The 19386-nt window shown below is 51.2% G+C and overlaps 1 protein-coding gene across 10 annotated transcripts in view; it reads left to right on the plus strand.

Moving 5' to 3' along the window:
• Positions 1-5424: 5424 nt before the first annotated feature.
• Positions 5425-19386, plus strand: part of MACF1 (microtubule actin crosslinking factor 1) — a 325486-nt gene continuing 311524 nt past the window's right edge. For all 10 annotated transcript variants that reach the window (XM_081962854.1, XM_081962865.1, XM_081962863.1 and 7 more), the window contains exon 1: positions 5425-5659. In XM_081962854.1, the coding sequence (XP_081818980.1) occupies positions 5440-5659 (220 nt within the window). In that variant the 5' untranslated portion in view covers positions 5425-5439. The remainder of the gene's footprint in view (positions 5660-19386) is intronic.

Genomic DNA, 19386 nt, shown 5'->3' on the forward strand with positions numbered 1-19386 from the left:
TATTTCCTGGTGGTCTCCCATCCAGGGACCAATCTGACCTGGCCTCTTTTAATTTAGAGCCCAGAGAAGGTCAACAAAGTTCTGCCTCCTGTGGAAACAATTCCCCAGGTCAATTGCTGAGGGGGGGGGGGGCTATCAGCTTCCAGACAGGTATCCAGGTGTCTCCTGAAGAACAGGAGATGTTGGTGGAGGTGGCCTCCTTTTCCTCCTCCTGGCTCAAGGGATGTGGGGCCCTTTAGACGGATACATTTGGGCTCCGGGGATAATTCCCAAGGTAGATCGTGGCTGGAAGGCCGGGTATTGCTGGGATGGGGGGGGGGGTTCTGGAATGAGAAAGGAGGGGGGCTTGCCAGAGACGGAACTACAGTTCCCAGCATCCCTCAAAGGTCCGAGCAGGCAGCGCAGGACTTGAGGCTCAGCACCATCCGGAGTTGCCTGCCTGTCCGGCTCGGGTGCGCATCGCCGGTCGGCCCCCCTCCCTCTCCCCCCTCTCTCCGGCAGCCGCTCCAGCCCCAGCATCCCGGGCGGGCGGAGGGGCTGCCTGGCGCATGCGCGGGGGAGGGGGCGCTTCTCTCGGCAGCGCTGCCAGGGCGTCCCGGGCGGGGGGGCGGTTCGGGCGGGGGGAGCGCGGGGTCGCGGCTGCCGTGCCTGGTGCGCCGGTTCCCTCGGGGGTCTCGCTGGGCTCGGCGGAGGCGTCGCGGGGCGGGCCCGAGGCAGCGGCGGGGGCGGCGCTTGTGCGGCAGCGGCCGGAGGAGGGAGGCGGCCGGCTGACTGGCTGGCGGGCTGGGCTGCCGGGTCTCGCTCGGCCGTCGGGAGAGCGCGGAGCGGCGTCCAGGGCAGCCTCGGTAAGCTGGGCGGCGGCCCCTCCACCCATCGCGGCAGCCGAGCCGAGCCGGGGCGGCGGGGGCTTGGCGCGCCCTGGGAGCGTGCGGCGCGGGCGAGGGGAGACTCCGCGGGAGTAGCCGGCCGGGTCTCCCTCCCGCGGCGGCGAGGAAGCCCGGCCCTTCGGCACCTGCCGCTCCCGCTGCAGCCCCGGATGGGACGGACTGGCGGGGCGGTCGGAGGTTTCCGGGGAGCCCCTGCGCGCCGCTTCTCCGCCCGGGAAGGCTCGGTGGCCGCGGTGGAGCGCCCGGGGTGCAGCCGCGAGCAGTGCCGCCTTCGGGGGGCTTCTGGAGTGGGTGTGTTCCCGGGGAATCGGGAGCTCTTTGGGAAAGACGGCGGGGGGGGGAGCCCTTGTGCTCCGAGCGCCTCCTCCGCTGCTGGTGGTCTTAGACGGGGCTGCGGGAGAATTAGACGCGAAAAGGGCTTCTCGGGTATCGGCCTCGCCCCCCCCCCTTTATTTGGGGGGGGGGTTGAAAGCTTGGAAATGCGCGAGGCTCTTTGTTCTCCCCCGTTCCCCGCATTAAAGGACTTGTTTCCTCACGCAGCGTCTCCCTCTTGTTCTTCATTCCTGCCTTTGAAAGGTGCCCATCCTCGGGCCGAGCTCCGTCCTCCGAAGGTCCAAGCGCTCCATCCCCTCGAGGCCCCTTCCGGAGGGAGCCGCTTTAGCGTTGTGGCTCTTCTGGTTCCCCCATCACATTTCCATGCTGTTTTGTTCCTGCTGGTCCTGCAGGATGAGATCCTGGGTGGGTTTCAATGTGATTCATCTGATTGCAGGGGATTGAGAACATCCACCATTCGTGATCTTTTGTATGTTTCCGAACAAATGGGTTATAGAAAGGAAGAGCCCCCCAATTTGGCTCCAGCGGTTGGGGGACGGGGCTGGGGGGGGGGGACACCGTTCAACACTTGGTTAATTAAGGGGGGAGGGGGATCAAAGAGGCAGATGTGTTTGCTTGAGGCCAAGCTGAACTGCTCTCCGGGAATAGAATCAAAGTGATTCTCCTGCCCAAAATGAGGGATGCGCCTCCCTCCCCCCTCCCTCCCCCCCTTTCCATCCTTTTCTCACTGAGCATCTTGGATAATAAAAAGCGTTCATAGTCAGGATCCCCCCCCCCCCCCGCCGCTCAGGCTGTGGGCAGAGGTGTAATAAATAAAGCCAAGCTGTCCTCGGCATAATGGTGGCACAGAAAGGAGCTCCATCTTCCTGCAAAGAAAAACCGCCTTGCGAGGGATTTAGGAGAGAATGGAAGGGTTGCATTGGAAGGAGGGGGCACCTGGGAGAAAAAAAAATGCTAAGTATCTTTAGCACCAATCTGGACAGGGCTGGCTTTGTTTTCCAAAACGGCTAAGCTGCCCAGATCTGTAAGAATCATACAGGGCTTAATTTGGGCTTTCTGGGTCTTTGTTCTGGGATTTGCTTCTGGGTCACACGTTTCTACTTGTGGAAGGCTGATGAGAAAACAACAGAGAATGTGCAGAGTACCCCTCTGCCCAGACTCTCTGGCACGAGGGATCCAGTCAAGAAATCCAGCAGCAGCTTCTTTGTGTGTGTATGTGTGCCGGGAGCCCATCGCACCTGATCTGTGAAACTCTGGGAGCTGTGAAACCCTTCCTGCATCTTAGTCTGTGGAGGCAGGTGTGTTGTTGGGGCTGGTGTATCGCCTTTAGTTGCACCCCCCCCCCCCCGAGGCAAGTGGGACAGAGAGGCATGCCTTGCCTTATTCTAAGGATGTGAGAATCCCTCCTCACCCAGCTCTCCTCCCCCGCCCCCTTGCCCCGATTTGCCTTAGAACAAAGCTGTACCCTTGCTGGAGACCGTCCAGAAAGGAGGCAGAGCTGACACTAATTTGGGAAGCCTCTAAAAGCCTATTTCAGAGCAAGAATTCTCCTCCTGATGATGTCATATTCCCTGCTCATTTTTTGTGAAGGGGGGGGGGGAAGTGAGTCCTAATGAATCGGTGCCACTGGGGCCATGCCTGATTTCTGGATCTCCTTCTAGAGGCTGCAGAAAGAAGGTAAAACCAAATCAGCAACTCTCTGTGGCTCATTTGCCCAACATATTCATTTATTTATCCAATTTATATGGCTGGCCATCCCAACAAGTGACTCTGAGCCTGGACTTGGTTCCTGAATTAATTATTTTTTGAATTGGGGGCTGGGTTCCCATACAGGCTAAATCAAAATAAATAGCAATGATTAAATATTCAGTCACATTTAGCACTTGGGGCAAAGCAGCCCCTGGATCTGCAACGACCCTTCAAGAGTGGCTCAGTGGGGGGGGTCCTTTTGGATGAGTGGTCTTCCTGCACACACTGCTACACCCCAATGTGAGTCTGGGATGCGGCTCCTAAAACGAAAGCTGTGGCTTCCTGGCCCACTCGGGGTTCCATGGGCAAAACGAGGTCTTGGATGGTCGGGAAGGAAAGTGAACGAAAGGACCTCATAGGGTGGAGAGATTCCAGTCACTGGCTTTGCAGGGCATCCCATACATCCTTTAGTGAGCTTGCAGGGTGAAAATCAGCCCGCTTTGCAGAAGACTATTTTTAATACAGCCTCTGACTCTTAAGGAAGAATCACTTTTCTGCCTTATTTAATGTATTTTACTACATCGTGAACATCACCTGTCTGGCATCTGTCTCAGACTCCAGAAAGCATTTCCACTCTGTAAGTTGCCCCTCCCTCCCGTAGGCTCACCGAATAACAGGTCATTTATCATCCCTCCCCCTTGTTCTTTGGATTCCATATCACGAGCGCATGGAAGATGCATTAAATCTATTAGTTGTATTGAGATTCTGGGCAAGTGGCAACTCTAAGCCATCCTCCTTGGAAATTAAGCAGGGTTGAAGAATCACCAGAAAACCTAGATAGACAATTGAAAAAAAAATAGGAGACATCTGTGGCAAACCATTTTCAATTGCTGCTGAAGAGAATCGGATGGCTGTGGCCACCAGGACTGGGCTTGATCCAACAGCATGGGTCTTTTCACCAGCACCATCTCTGAACCAGAGAGAGAGAGAGAGAGAGGGAGGGAGGGAGGGAGGGAGGGAGTGAGGGAGAGAATCCTGCATTTTCTGAATTAAACTGAACTCCATCATTCAGCAATCGCGAATTCAAGTTATACAAGAGAGGGGAAAATTTACCCTTGAATTGAGCCCCACTTCCTGCCTAGACAAGATTCCCTTTGAACCTTTTATAGTTGGAGTAACTTTGCTCCATTCCCCACCATCCCCGGATAATGGGTTGAGGCAGCCTGAGTGTGAAAGATGCTAAGTGCACAAGGTCATTAATTAGCTCAATGATTGGAGCTGTGTCTTTAAGAGCCTTAAGGCCTTTTGCTTTTGCACAGAGAGGCTATGTTCAAGCAACACACTTAGCTTGCTAGATTTGTGGGCTTTACACAAACTTGAAACAGCCAAATGGCCTGGGTCCAGAAGGCAGGTTAAACTACACGTATACACACCAAGCAAAATCAACACCAACTAAGAGCAATGAGAATCCTGATAGTAGCAGTTTAATTAACCTAATGAGGGCTGTGAAATGAATCCAGCCAGAATTCTGGAGGTCATCTTCATGGTTCACCTCTGCTGTGAAGGTCGATCCTTGGCATTCCCTCCTTTGCAAGGCGCTGTCTGGAAAAGAGGGCGGCTCTTCTGGAGTTAGAAGGTGACAGGCATTAGAGACAGGCATTTCCTTTGGGTCTTGGACTGCCTTGGGTGGGTCAAGTGAGGAGTGTGCCACAATAGCAAAAGTACATCACAACAATTTGCAGGCCAGTTCAGATGCAGACATCTGCCCCAATGGCCAAGGTGGGTTTGCTCTGGGTCCCTTCTATTCATCTGATGGGACCCAAGATAGGAGAAGAACCGGCAGAATTAAAAGATGGCTCAACCTGGAATCCGTACTGTTCACCAATAACCCAAATCCAGCCCCCCCCCCTTGAACTCTTACCTAGCACCAATTTAGTCCTGGCCGTTAGATGACCACATCCTTGTGTATTTTGCTTGAGCAATAAATTTTCTGAGCTGGAGCATGTGTGATCCTGATTCTCCCATGCCTGACATCCAGGAGTTGTGGTCTTTTCTGCCCAGCTCCTTGTCCAGTGGAAGACCTTTCCCATCCCTTCAGGAGGGCCCTTCATTTGGGCCAGAATACTAAGCAAGCCTTGTTGTCTATTGATTGGTTGGTTGGTTGATTGTTTTATCATAGAGTGTGAAGATGGCATGTTCTTGGACCTTGGCTCTTTGTGAATTTTATTTAGTTATTTATTTTACTAAATTGCATTGTGTTGTCTTGTGGTTCTTAATCTTCTGTCCATTGACTAGAGCCATTTTCGTGAGATTCGCACCTATATAAATCATGTAAACAGATACACAAATGGTTGCTTTAGATAGCCTCCCCCCCCCCCCCCGCAGCATTGCAAAGGATGTAGCAGTTGCTTGGGTGGCAAACAGTATTTGTCTTTCTCCTTTCAGCCTTCTGACTATTCTTTCTCTTCATAGGTTGGTGGTTTCCAAGGTTCAGTAGCATCTCTGGGTCTGCCGGGGTCTTCCTGAGGCCATGTCTTCCTCTGACGAAGAGACCCTCAGCGAGAGGTCCTACCGGAGTGAGCCTTCCTGCAAGAGCGAGCGGTCCTACCGCAGTGAGCGGTCTGGCAGTCTCTCTCCTTGCCCACCAGGGGATACTTTGCCCTGGAACTTGCCTCTTCATGAGCAGAAGAAGCGGAAGAGTCAAGACTCTGTTCTGGATCCAGCAGAGAGAGCTGTGGTCAGAGTAGCAGGTAAGAAAAATTGTTCTCTCCCCAAATGTAAGCAGGTGATTTCAGAAGATGAGAGATCTACAGGCAATAGGGTTCTTCTGGATGGTTCCTCCAGTCCTTCAAATTTGGCTGCATCACCCTTCCTGCAGTGAGTCCCACAAATCCTCAGAACAGAAGTTCAGAAACTGGGTGCCTTTTCTGGAAGGTTGTTTGAATGTCAGTGAAGTCTTAAGGATGTCCAAGAAGGGAAAGCATGAGCGGGGGGAGAAAACAACTTTCAACCAAGGGCCTGAGAGATACACAGATATGCCCTAGATGTCCTCCCCGGGGGTGGTGGATTGGTTTAATTACCTTTGGTGGTACTCACAATAAGATTGCTCTGCCTATCACAAAAAATGTCATTTTGCCACCCAATATGGTGGGCTTTGGATACTTAAAGAATCCTTCAAGTGAGGAACTGCATATGCGTCTCTCTCTCTCTCCATTGGCAATTTCTGGAAGCCGAGATGTCAGTTGGGTCATGACATTGTCCCAAGTGAGATAGAAACAATGTGTTAGACACATCATGTGATGCAAAAGATGTACAGTTTATGATTTGGGTCATTTGTATGATGTACTGATGTTCAATGATGTACTGGTTTTCTTTCTTCTTATAAGATGGATGCAACAACCTGCTTGTCTTATCTAAAAATAAGGGAAGGCATTTCTTGGTGTCAGAACTTTGGATTTTACATATGTGCAGATTTCCTTGATGGATCATTTCCTTCATTCCTTTACTGCTGCTCAGGAATTGTTTTCTTTCCAGTTTTGCAAGGTGGCTGCTGGGGCAGTGTGTGTGTGTGTGTGTGTGTGTGTGTGTGTGTGCGTGTGTGCGTGTGTGCATGCGAAAAAGCTCAGAGGGTGGCCATGACTGCACAAATGGAGCTCTGCCATTTCTTATAGTGCTTTGGAAGGGATGCAGGTACAAAGTGTAATCACAGCCATCGTTTTGGTTGGTTTAATACCCTTGCATATCCAGGCTCTGTAATCTTTTCTAGGACAAATCTATGCTGCCTCTACATCCAATGACCATTGTGAATATAAACTCCCTTGAGGAATTAATTGATTGAGTTTTGATTGATTGATAGACAGCAGCTTAATTCATGAATGAAATGTAGTTGCTATGACCTTGAGAAGGTTTCGTAAACTACCAGTTTTGTTGCATGAAGTTCCAACACCCAATCGTGAAAAGTAAAGTAGAAGTAAATGAAAAAGCCCAGCAAGCCAACTAAAATTAAGATAAGCCAAGATCAGGAGTCTGATTCCCCCCCCCCCCCCCATAAAAGGTAAGTTATGAAATGTTTTCTTTTTGAAGTCCAGCTCCACATTTTGGGCATAGACCAATCTTTGGTCCCCAGAGTTTGATTGATGAAGAGAAGATCTGTGTATTCAGATGCGAAGCATGGTTGGGCTTGGATAGTTTTTGAATGGTGCATCTTAAGAGAATCCCAGGACTGGACTGGAGGCTTGATAGGGAAGCTGAAAAAGTACTTTGAAAGCTTGCAACAAACTCACACATGTAGCTTTATTGATTCCTAACTGCTGTCAATAAAGCTACATGTGTGAGTTCATGAAGTCGATCAACTGTTGAAGCAATACTTTGTACCTTCTGTGCTTTATAGTGTTTGCATGAGGCATGTTTCATAGTAAATATGAAATAAACATGGTTCCTGGAGATGGCAGGTTAGTCCCATCCCACCTGCATCCCATCCTTCTATCTAACTCTAACATATTCTCAAATGCACCCTTGGAAAAATTCCACGAAGGTGCAACCTCAACGCTACGGCCATCCACAGAGAGGGGGGAAGTGATTGCTTTCTGGGGAGGCTGCCCTTGCTCTCGGCTGATTTTAGGGCTGAGTTCCAAAGAGGAGGAGGGTCTTTAGAGCAGGGCATCAGATTTGGAAAGCCCACCCTGTACCATGTGAATCTGACCAGTGTTTGTTGCCCAGAAGCTGCTCTGTGTGTCGGCCCCTCCCAAAAAAACTGGTCTCCAAGACCAGGAATGGAGGCTTCTCAGTGGCTGCTCCCTGAACCTGGACTCCTGTCAAAGGACGTTTCATTTTCTTCCCCATCCCTTCGAATCACCTGCTATAAAAAGAACGTTGGTCTTACCTGAACGTGTCTTTTCTGGGGAAGAGAGGGAGTGGTCACATGTGGGTATTCTCAAAGCCTGATTGGTCCAAAGACTGAGAGTAAACTTCTTAAATACTCCTGCCTTCCTTTCCTGCCCAGTTTCCTCGAAGGCGAACACCAGAACTGGAACAAAACAACAACAACACAAACCCCAGGAACCACCCGGCCTCCCCTTGGTCCCTATAACCCAGGGTGGGTCGTGACCACTCCCCCTCTTCCCCAGAAAAGACACGTTCAGGTAAGACCAACGTTCTTTTTCCAGTGGAAGAGAGGGAGTGGTCACGTGTGGGACATACCAAAGCTCAGTCCCAAGGGGGTGAAACAACACACAACCACAAGCTATGGCCCAAGGGGAGTATCTGCCACCACCCTCTGTAGGACCCTCCGACCAAAGGAAGCATCCGCCAAAGCGAACGAATCCAGACTATAATGTCGGATGAACGGGGTCGGAGACGCCCAAGTGGCGGCCCAGCAAATGTCTTCAAAAGGAGCCCTAGTGGCCCATGCCGCTGTGGTCGCGGCACTCCTAGTAGAGTGGGCTGTTATTCCCGACGGGACGGGACATCCCGCCGCCCCATAGGCCTCCCCGATGGCCTGCCATAGCCAACGGCCAATGGTAGCTGAGGACACCCTAGCCCCCAAGGTCCTAGGTTGGAAGGAGATAAACAAGGCCTCCGACCTACGGACCTCCGCAGTCCGTCGGAGATAGATGCGCAAAGCCCAACGAACATCCAAACGGTGCCAGAGCCTCTCCCTATCATTAGACGGCCCAGGACAAAAAGTGGGCAAGACGACCTCCTGCACCCTATGAAAGGGAGTGTTCACGTTTGGGAGAAAAGTAGGGTCGAGTCGAAGAACCACCCTATCCTGATGAAAATGGCAAAGATCCTCCTTGGATGACAGAGCGCCCAGCTCTGAGATACGCCGGGCTGAGGTAATTGCCACTAGAAAGACCACCTTAAGGGACAAGAATCTCAGATGAACTGACCGGAGAGGTTCGAACAGGGCCCCCGTCAAAGCCCTGAGGACCAGGAGCAGATCCCATGTAGGAAACCTATGGATAGGGGGAGGCCGGAGATTAGCTGCCCCCTTAAGAAAACACTTGATCAGGGAAACTTGAGAAAGGGAGGAAGAGCCTACGCCCCCCAGTACCAAAGACAGAGCCGCCAACTGACGACTCAAGGTGTTGTGTGAAATTCCATCGTCTAGTCCTTTCTGCAAAAAGTCCAAGACGTTGGGAATAGTAGCCCTAGCTGTGGAAACCTGACGGGGGGCACACCACCTCACAAACGCAGCCCAGGTCGAGTTGTAAACCCGGGTCGTCGACAGCCGCCTGGAAGCCTCGGTGGTATGGATGACTCCAGTGGACAGGTTGGCCGCCCTCAGTAGTCTCCGTTCAAGAGCCAGGCAGTGAGATGGAGCCACTGGGGCTCCGGGTGAACCAAGACCCCCTGGCGCAAGACCCTTCCTCCCACAGAATTCTCCATGGGGGGGTACTGACAGCTGAACAAGATCCGTGAACCAAGGCCTCCTGGGCCAAAAAGGGGCCACTATTATGACTAGTGCCTTCTCCACTACCACCTTCCTGAGTGTCCCCGGGATGAGGGGAATGGGAGGAAAGGCGTAGAGCAGGCCCGCCGGCCACTCGCTCCTGAGGGCATCTGTGTCCTCCGCCGTCTGTGACTGAAAGCATGTGAAGAATCGGGGCAGTTGTGCATTTGCCGGAGAAGCGAAAAGGTCTACCAGGGGGGTGCCAAACCTCTGACAGATCCTCCGGAAAATGATTGGATGCAGTTGCCATTCGCCATTGTCCAGGGTCGCCCGACTCAACCAGTCCGCCTGGTGGTTGGAGAGGCTGGAGATGTGTTCCGACACCAAGGACAACAGGTGCCTCTCCACCCAGGCGCCCAGCCTCAGAGCCTCTAGCCAGAGGGCTCAAGAGTGAGTCCCCCCCTGACGATTGATGTGGGCCTTAGTGGCCACATTGTCTGTCAGGAGAAACACATGCTGGTCCTCCACTGAGGTCCGGAAGTGCTGTAGAGTGAGGCAGGCAGCCTTCAGCTCCAGCCAATTTATATTGTGCCAGAGATCCGAAGTCATCCATCTGCCCTGCGCCAAGCGAGAGCCCACCAGGGGCCCCCAACCGAACAAGCTCACATCCGTGGTGACGGTCACCCTGGCCGGCTCCCAGAAGGAGCAGCCCTGCTGAATGGCCGGTGAGGTCCACCACTTGAGGGAAGTCCGGACCCCCGCCAGGAGGCGTAGGGTTCGGAGTGAGTTGCTCATCCGTCCCCTCTGGAACGGAATGAGCTCCCACTGAAGAGGCCGGAGGTAGAGCCTGGCCCACGGGACAATCCCTATGCAAGACACCATCTTCCCCAATAACTGTGACAACGTGAGGACAGAAATGAACCGATCTCTGTGGACTTTTCCTACCAGCTGTTGAAGGCTGGCCCGCTGGTCCCAGGACAGACGGACCACCCCTGCCACGGAGTCTATGACTGTCCCCAGGTGAAGAATGCGTGTGGTGGGAGAAAGCTGGCTCTTGGGTAAGTTTACTGAGAACCCCAGGGCCTGGAGACTCTGAATGGTAAGCTGAAGGTCCGTGACTGCCTGAGGAAGGGATCCTGCCTGAACTAACACATCGTCCAGGTAGCACTGGAGTCTCACTGGGATGGAGCGGAGATGGGCCGCCAGTGCTGCCAGCACTTTCGTGAACGCACGGGGGGCTGAAGCCAGCCTGAAGGGAAGAGCCCTGTACTGATAATGGCGGTCCCCGTACGAGAACCTCAGGTACCTGCGATGAGCCAGGAAAATTGGAATATGAAGATAGGCCTCTGTCAGGTCTACCAAAGCCAAGAAGTCCCCCTTCCGAATGCCTTGAAGGATGGATTTTAGGGATGACATGTTGAATTGCCTGTACACCAGGAAGTGGTTCAAGAGCTTGAGGTCCAGAATCGCTCTCCAGCCCCCTGAACTTTTCGGGACCACAAGCAGGTTGGAGTAGTGGCCCAGGCCCCGTTCCACCCGGGGAACTATCTCCACCGCCTGAATGTCGAGGAGGTGTTTGATCGCCTGATCCATCAGGCGGCAGCGCTCCATGCTCCGAAACAGAGGGAACGACCTGAAAATATTTGGGGGTATGGAGAGAAACTCTAACCTGAGACCCTGACGAACTGTGGACCTGACCCAAGTGTCTGACGTGATGTCGTCCCATTGATCTGCATAGAGGGATAGGCGGCCTCCTATGGGACGACTCGGGTTCGAGTCACTTCCCTCTGCGGTATGGCCGACCGCCACCCCCTCAAAAGGGCCACCGGAACTGATGATGGAACCTATTCCGGTCCTGATAGGCCGGCCGAGAAAACTGCCTGTCGGACCTGAAAGAAGAGAAATGTTGCTGGTTATCAGACTCAGGAGCTTTATAAGATTGCCTACGGTAAGGATGGGCCCGAGACTCGGGTTTCTTGGCGTTAGTAGGAAGCACCTTCTTTTTATCTTTATTCTCGACTAGAATGGGGTCAAGCACCTCCCCCAAAAGGTTGGGGCCCTTGAATGGAGCAGCCGCCAAGTTCCACTTGGCCTTGTTATCCATCTGCCAGTTACGCAGCCATAGGAGGAGGCGGGAAGTAACAGATGTGGCTAAGGCACTGGACGCAAACTTAACCGTGTCCAGAGTCGCATCAGCGGAAAATGGGGATGCAGCGATAATCTTAGTCAGGTCCTGGTGTAACCGGTCATCCTGGATTGGGATACGATCCTGGAGTTGGCGAAGCCACATGACCGTAGCTCGGTTGAAATATGATGCCGCAGCTGCGGACTTTATGGCTCAGGCAGTGGCATTGAATTTTTTCCGTAAAGTAAGCTCTGCGCGCTTATCCTCAGGTTTCAACTTATCTGCCGCGTCCCCAGATACCACCGGGGAAGAGAAGACCAGAGTAGCAACCGGGGTGTCAATAGAGGGCAATTGGATGTCCTGGGCAAAGGTCTGCTTAACATTGTAGAAACGACGGTTGTTACGCCCCAGGTTTGAAAAATTAGAGGGGCGGGCCCACTGGTTGGTCAAGACCTCCATGAATAGGGGAGGGGCTGGAATCTCCTCCTTGTTCGTGGCTGTGTTGGAAAACATGGCCGTGTCTGGGTCCCTAGGTGGAGGTACCGTGGGATCCTCTGTCCCCACCTTGGTGGTCTTCCTCGCCTTGTTCAGGAGAACTTTGAACATGGCCGGAGGAAAAAGGCCTGAGGAATAAGGTGGGTCTGGAGGGGGGGCGCTTCTTTGTCCTCCGAAAATCCCATATCCTGGAGATTCTCCTCCCCCATGGCCGAAGTTTCGCTAACCATGGACGGGGAGGACGTCCTATATTGGTAACGGCCCGTACCCCCTTGATACCTAGATGAATGGAAACTCCTGTCCTGCTGGCAATGCCCCGTGAAATGGCTGCAGAAATAAGCCTCTTGATACCTTCAGGTAGGTGATCCATGTCCTCCATGACCCTACAAGGCGAGCCAGGAACCTGAGGAGCCAACCTACATGAGGCATAGTACCCCCTGGATGTCCCCTCCAAGGGATCCGTCTGACTCCCCCTAGCCAGACCTGGAGAGACTGGGGGAGAGGGGGAGGGAGACCCCCTCCGTCTGGAGCAGCTGCGGGACCTGGACGGGGAAGCTGAAGGAGAAGAAGGGCTGAACCCCTGTGGTGAAGACTGCTCTGAAGGAGGTCTGATAAGGGACCTAGACCTGCTGGTAGAAACAGGCCCTCTAGCCCTGGCCTGCCTTTCGGCCCTGGTGAAGGTCCTTTCCAGGGCCTTATACCTCCTGGCCTCCTCCCTTGTGGAGGTTCTAGAAGGGTGCTGAGCAGCCACTGGTCTTGCTGGAGGGGTCCCTGGGGTGAACCCCCTGCCCCAGGCCCTCTTCTCCCCTCACCGGGCCCTCTGCTTGGCCCTGGGGAATTTCTGAACCCTCCTCCATAGCCCCACTCACGTGTCCTGGAGAACGAGGAGGAAGAGATTAGGCCTCTGTAGACCCCACCGAAGCCTGGGCCTCTGCAGCCTAGATGAGGACTAGGCCGATACTCCCAGCCTGGGCCTTGGGGGGCCGCGCTCACATAATAGGCCTCCCGCACGTGGCCGCCTTCCAAAATGGCCACCGGAGTCCTCAAAGCGGCCCAACACCAAAGGGGAAAGCCACATGGACTGTAAGGCCTCGCCCGACTCTCTGACGACGAGCGGTGACGCACTGGGGGCCCTGTGGCACACCGGCTCGCACTTCCCCCCAGGCTCTTTGTGGCACTGAGCTAGATAGGCTCAGCGTGCGACAGCCGCCCAAACACAACTCCGGAGCTTCTCCCACGCGGTGAGTGCTCTGCGGCGCTAAACTGCGTCCTCTGTTGTCACTGAGGACTTTAAAATCGGCCTTATCGCGGCTGCGATGGAGCCCGGCACCCCTGCAACCCCAGGGATAGGGCTAAGGCTCCGGCCCGCGGAGGAGAGATCTAGCGCCCCACAGCCCACCCCCACAACCACCCAAGGCAGTGAACTGTCCCTTGGGCCGCAGCTGTAATTTGGAATTTAGAGTAATTTTTAAAGTATCCAATTTAACCGAATTCAAACAGATTGAAATCAAGGGAAAAACTTTCCTACCTACTGACAAAACTCAAAGCAGTGCTTGGACCAAGAGACTGAGAGGAAACTGGGCAGGAATGGAATGCAGGAGTATTTAAGAAGTTTACTCTCAGTCTTTGGACCAACCAGGCTTTGAGAATACCAACACGTGACCACTCCCTCTCTTCCACTGGAAAACATGGTCCTTTTTCAGTAGCTCTCAGAGCATAAAATATTCCCTTTTAGAAGAGGTTTCCTTTGTTTTCATTGTCAATCTAAATGATTTTTTATAGTTCTGTATTAAAATCTTATTTCTCTGCTGTTTGGGAATTTTATCAAAACTTTATTGAATATATTGCTGCTATTAAATTGTTTTTATACGTTGAGATATGATTTTGAGGTGCTTTGTTGAGCAAGGACTATTTTGGCCTCCGCCAATCACAAAGGGTGCACAGGTGATGATGTCACTGGAGGGGAGCCCTGGGGTATTTTCATTTCTTTTTTCCTTCTCTTAAATATTTGAGGGTTGTTTTGTTTTACTGCTTGTTTGTTAAAAGGCTGCAAATCCACCATAATTTGGTTGGTTGCATTCAAATTTCAGAAGCTGCAAAAGGCTCTTGCGACTTCCGGAGTTGGGAGGGGGCAGTCCTGGCATAAAGAAGGTTGGAAATTGGATTAAAAAGTGAAATTGACTTAAAATAATTTGGGAAAATGAACAAACTGGGGAAAAGATCTCTTCATCTTATTTCTAGGATGAATCATACAAGGACTGACTTTATTAAGATTAGAGTTGTTGGTGCAACACGTTATTGTGGAAGGGAACTTTGAAGGGGGACAATCTGTGTGGAAGAGGAAGCTGTCTGAGCAAAAATGCTGCCTTCTTAGTCTCCAAATACCTATCACCTTAACCTACCTACCCATCTCATTCTCAGCCCTAACTAAGTTCCCCTGTTCCATATTATATATGACAGAAGAAAAAACACTTAATCTCTCCCCTGGCTTAGCTGATAAAGGGAGGAGAACTTGTGGCTTAGAGGTTAATACAACTGCCTAATATGTAAAAACAGACCAAATTTGAATCCCAGCAAGGGTATGGTGATGTCTAGCCTTTTTTGAATCGCGTGCCAAAAGCAGGGGGGAGTGCAGAGGTGTGTGCGAGGGCGTGCCCACACCCATAATGCTATGCGCGCAAACCCAGTGTGCATACATGCACCCCCCCATGTAACCCCCCCACTTTTGGCACACTTTTTTCACCCTCCCCAGGCACCAGAGGCTTTCTAGTAGCCTGGAGAGGGCCAAAAAAGCCCTCCCGCACCCCCGGAGGTTGAAAAATGGCCCTATGGGCAACCCGGAGGTTCGGAACAGAGACTTCTGGTTTGGCCATAGGGCCATTTTTCGCCCTTTGGAGCCTTCAGGGAAACCAACGGAAGGTTCCTGAAGCCTCCGGAGGGCGAAAAACAGACTCAAAAGTCAGCTGGCCAGTGTGCTGGAGCTGACAAGGCAACGCCTCCCGTGCCCTAAAAAATGGCTCCGCTTACCACCTGTGGCACGCATGCCATAGGTTCGCCATCATGAGTCTAGCTGATGAGGGCTAAATAGCTTGAAATAGATCTATACTAGTCTCCCTTCATTTATTTATCAGCAAAAATGTAACACAAAATGGTTTGTCTTGTAAGCGACTGCCTGGAAGGCTCCTGGAGTGGGGCTGAGAGGCGAAAGGGAGGCAGTATGCTCCCTCCCATATTTGGGAAGACCAGATGCTTTAACAGAAGAAAACACACACACACACACACACACACTCCATGGGAGTCTCAGGCAGCTCTGAAGCCCTGCTTGATTCTGCCATCTGGGAGGAGGAGGAGGAGGAGGAGGAGGAGGAGGAGGAGGGAAAAAAGCCGGACTAGTGTGGGGCCTGTGCCATCGTTGCCCTCTTGCCAAGCCCTTCTGTTTCCTTTCTGATTTGGTGGGTAGATTTGAGCCAGGGCAGGGTCACTGACAGATCAGAAAAGCAGTGACTGTGAAAGTTTTGGTGTCATCTTGCAGTGGTCTGAAAAGCTTAAAATATTGTATACACTTGTGTGTGTGTTTGTGTGTACTTTTTTTCATGTAAAAACCACTGAAATCTAAAAGGCAGGAAAGCCGGCTGGATGCTGAGGGATTGTTATGGGGGAAACCAGAGGGGGGAGGGGGACAGTATCACAGCTGCCTTGAGTTATTTATAACAATAATAAAGGTGGGATAATTTAAAAAAAACAATCTTGTTTATGCAAAGATGTTATATGAGCTATTTGGCTTCCTGTAGCCAATTATGATTCCTTTCACTTTGGAAGCCAGGAGATGCCACCAAGAGCATTGCAGGCCCCCAGTATCGGCAATGACACCCCCACCCATGGGCTCTATGGCTTGTACAGGACTGATCAGCTCCTCCTACTGAAAGGGCCGTGGGCTAAGACTCTCGCCAGCTTTCTGCCTAAAGAGATTTATTTCTCTGTTTGCTGTCCATTGTCTAAGTGGCCAGGAGTTGAATTCCACGGATGAGCCTATCCTGCCAGTGATTGCTTGGTATTCAGAACTCAACTTTCTCTGCTTTGGTCAAACCATTTACTCAACAGTTTATTGGATATATTTGGAGTTTTTAAAAAGTATATGAAACTTTCTTTCAGAGTCTTTTGTTACCAGACAGGCACATTTTTATTTACCTCTAAAGCATTATCTGGGGCAAAAGTTTTTAGCCTGCTGTAGCCTTGGGATGCTCCTACTTGGGACAGATTGTGTGAAGACTCAGCTCTCTAAGGAAGGCTGGGAAAAGTGGAAGGAGAGATAAGAAGTGATGACCAGCAGGAAGGCAGATGGACTCAATGAAAGTGGCAATGGGGACACCATTGGAAGGTCTGAAGGATCTGCTTGGGGACAGGTCATCCTGGAGAAAACCTACCTTCTACATGTATTTGGATGCTACAAGTCAGCAGTGATTTGATGGCACATAATCAATGAACATTTTGAGCATCAAATAACTAGCACAGTCCTCCAGCAAGGGAAGCATTTTTTAACAGATCCATCCGAACCGATGCGATAAGGATCAGGATGCTCTTTTGCCAGGCGCTTGTAACTCCCAGCATCTGGAGCGTCTGGTCTTCTTTGATGGCTTTTCTCTCACTCTCCAGGGTTTAGTCTGAGAAGAAGTTTTAGCTGTTAACATCCTCTTCCAAGAAGCATTTTTGGGTCCTTGGCCAAGTGTTTCTCTTTGGAAATTTGCTACATTTCATCTCACCCGAATTGACTTGTGCTGCGAGGGGAGTCCCCTCTAAACCGAATGGTTTAGTCACAGTCACCACTTTAAGAAAAGGGAACAATGAAGTTTGGGGAAGGCAGTTTAAAGTAAAATAGCACAGAGGCAAGAAAGAATCAAAGAGGATCAAAGGAGGAGAGCTACATTTTTCTAGTTGAGAGGGTGAGAAGAAGAATTTGAGATGAGAACAATCAGAGAGCAAGGAGCCCCTATAATTTTTCTCAATCTAAAAAGAAGAAGCCGTAAAAGAGATTGTACGAATTTGACCATCCTTTAATCAGAAGTGCCCACACCATCCAGATGTCTCCATCCGAGAGCAGCCACTAAGCAGAGCTTGCAGCCCACCTGGGTCCTTGTCGGGTGACCTGGATACAAACGGGCTTCCACACTTGGCTGGGACAGGAGATGCCAGCCCTGAGGTGGAGCAGAATCCATGCCCATTCAGATGCCATCCTATTCATGTCTCCTGGGCCAGCTTAAAAGTGCCTGTTGTAAAACATTCTGAGTCAAGGAAGGAAGCGCGGACCTGGGAGTCTGAAAAGTGGAGCCTCTTCCAAGCCGTAAATTTCCCCTCCAGCCCAGTGCCAGGGCCAGACAGGAGAAGCAAAGAACTGGCATGAACACGCCATTTGTCTCCTTCTTTCTCCTGAATCTTCCATTTTCCTGGTACGACCCTCCCCGCTTTCTTTCTCAGCTGGCTCCATCTCTGTCCCAGATTAGTGCCTCAACTTTTCTTCTTCTGATTTATTCCATGGTCTGAAATGGCTGGCATGCAATTCCCCCTCCCCTTGCAAGCAATCCTTGTGCTGCCTTGTGGCTCTAGCACTCTGCATCACCCAGCAGGGGAGGGCAGAGGGGCTTGGGCACAAAGACTCCATCAGTTGATCCTGGTCCATGGGCCCACGTTGTTGTTGTTGTTGTTGCGTCCTCGGCTGGGCCCTTGTTTGCTGCAGGAGAGCTCTTTTGCCAGGCTTTATCGGTGTCCTTCTTGGTGGGGTTTCAGTAAGGCAGGGACAGCTCTACTCATGGCATTAAGCTGTAATATATGGCCATGTTTAACAAGCAAAGGACCCTCCCTCCCTGAGTCTGGCTGAGCAATTTTCTTGCAGCTTTAAAGTAATAACGTGGCAATTTTGTTTTCCAAATCATCATTTGGAATTTCCAAGTTCAAACAGACTGACATCTGGAATGCAAAATGCAGACAACACAATAGTTGGAGAAAAGTTTAGAGAGTTTAAAGAAAGAGTTTAAATGTGGCAATACCAAATGACACAAGAACTGGAAAATATGGTAAAATGTCATATTGAAATACAGAGATTGTGGGCAAAAGGTTTTCCCATGGTATTTGGACAATAATTAGCCCTTGGGATAAGCATTGCTGAGTATTCCTCAGGAGAGGCTCTCTATAAATAGCCATAATAATTACGGTAGGCTTTTGAGATAATATGGCCAGAGGTGTATTTATGGACATTTCTGAAAGATGTTAAGTATTGGGTTAAGGCAGTGGTTCTCAACCTGTGGGTCGGGAACCCTTTGGGGGTCGAATGACCATTTTACAGGGGTCGCCTAAGACCATCGGAAAACACATATTTTCGATGGTCTTAGGAACCGAGACACCAATTTTATGGTTGGGGGTCACCACAACATGAGGAACTGTATTAAAGGGTCGCGGCATTGGGAAGGTTGAGAACCACTGGGTTAAGGGGTGAAATGGGAGTGTCTTATTTTATTTATTTATTAGGTTTTTATTCTGTTTTATTACTTTATAAGTAACTCAATGGGGCAAACATACCTAACAGACCTTTCTCCTCCTGTTTTCCTTACCACAACAACCCTGTGAGGTGGGTTGGGCTGAGAGAGAGGGACTGACCCAAAGTCACCCATTGGGCTTTCTTCAGGGCTAAGGCAGACTTAGAACTCACTGGTTTCCTGGTTTCCAGATCAGTCCCTTTATCAGTAGATTATGCAGCCTCTCTTGTCTTTTGTCTGTCTCACTCCTTCTTCCCATTATTCCCTCCCCAAGGGGGGAAAGGAGGCCACTCACACACACACACACACACCATCCCCACTGAAGAGGCTGTTGCATTCTGCCCCACAGGCCCCGGGTCAACTGTGCAGAGAGGCAGAGAAAGAGTCTGGGCACCATCAAGCAGCTTTTTAGCCCAATGTCCCAATGAATGAGAGCAACAGATCGGCCTCTTCTGCATTTCCTCGGACCGGATTCCTATGGATTCCCTCTCCACGGCAGCCTGTCAGTCAGTGGAGTGGGAGGCATAGCCATAATATAACAGCTGACTCCCCTCAGAGTCACAATCTTTGCTTTTCAACACTCCCCCGCATCCCTCCCCCAGGAGAGATTTCCATAAAAGAAAGTGTGGGTGGGGGCTGCCTCCAGGATGGATTATTCCTGAAGCATTTCTGCCGAGATCATGGCTCAAACTGCCATGTCTCTGAAAGGGATTGATTGATTGATTGATTATGTGTCATCAAATCACAGTCGATTCTTAATAAGCTGATTGATAGGTTTTTTTCATGCTTTGGAAGGGAAAAAGTATATAGATTTGGACTGCTCCAGTCACCCTTCTCAGGGTGGTGGGACTACAACTCCCATCAGCAGTACTGGAAGCCCATGGAAATGGTAACGGTCCGGGGAAGACTAGAGTAGATCCAGAAGGGTTAAAGGAG

This window comes from Natrix helvetica (assembly GCF_964273705.1).
Source record: "Natrix helvetica genome assembly, chromosome: 9".
In the NCBI taxonomy this organism is placed as follows: domain Eukaryota; kingdom Metazoa; phylum Chordata; class Lepidosauria; order Squamata; family Natricidae; genus Natrix; species Natrix helvetica.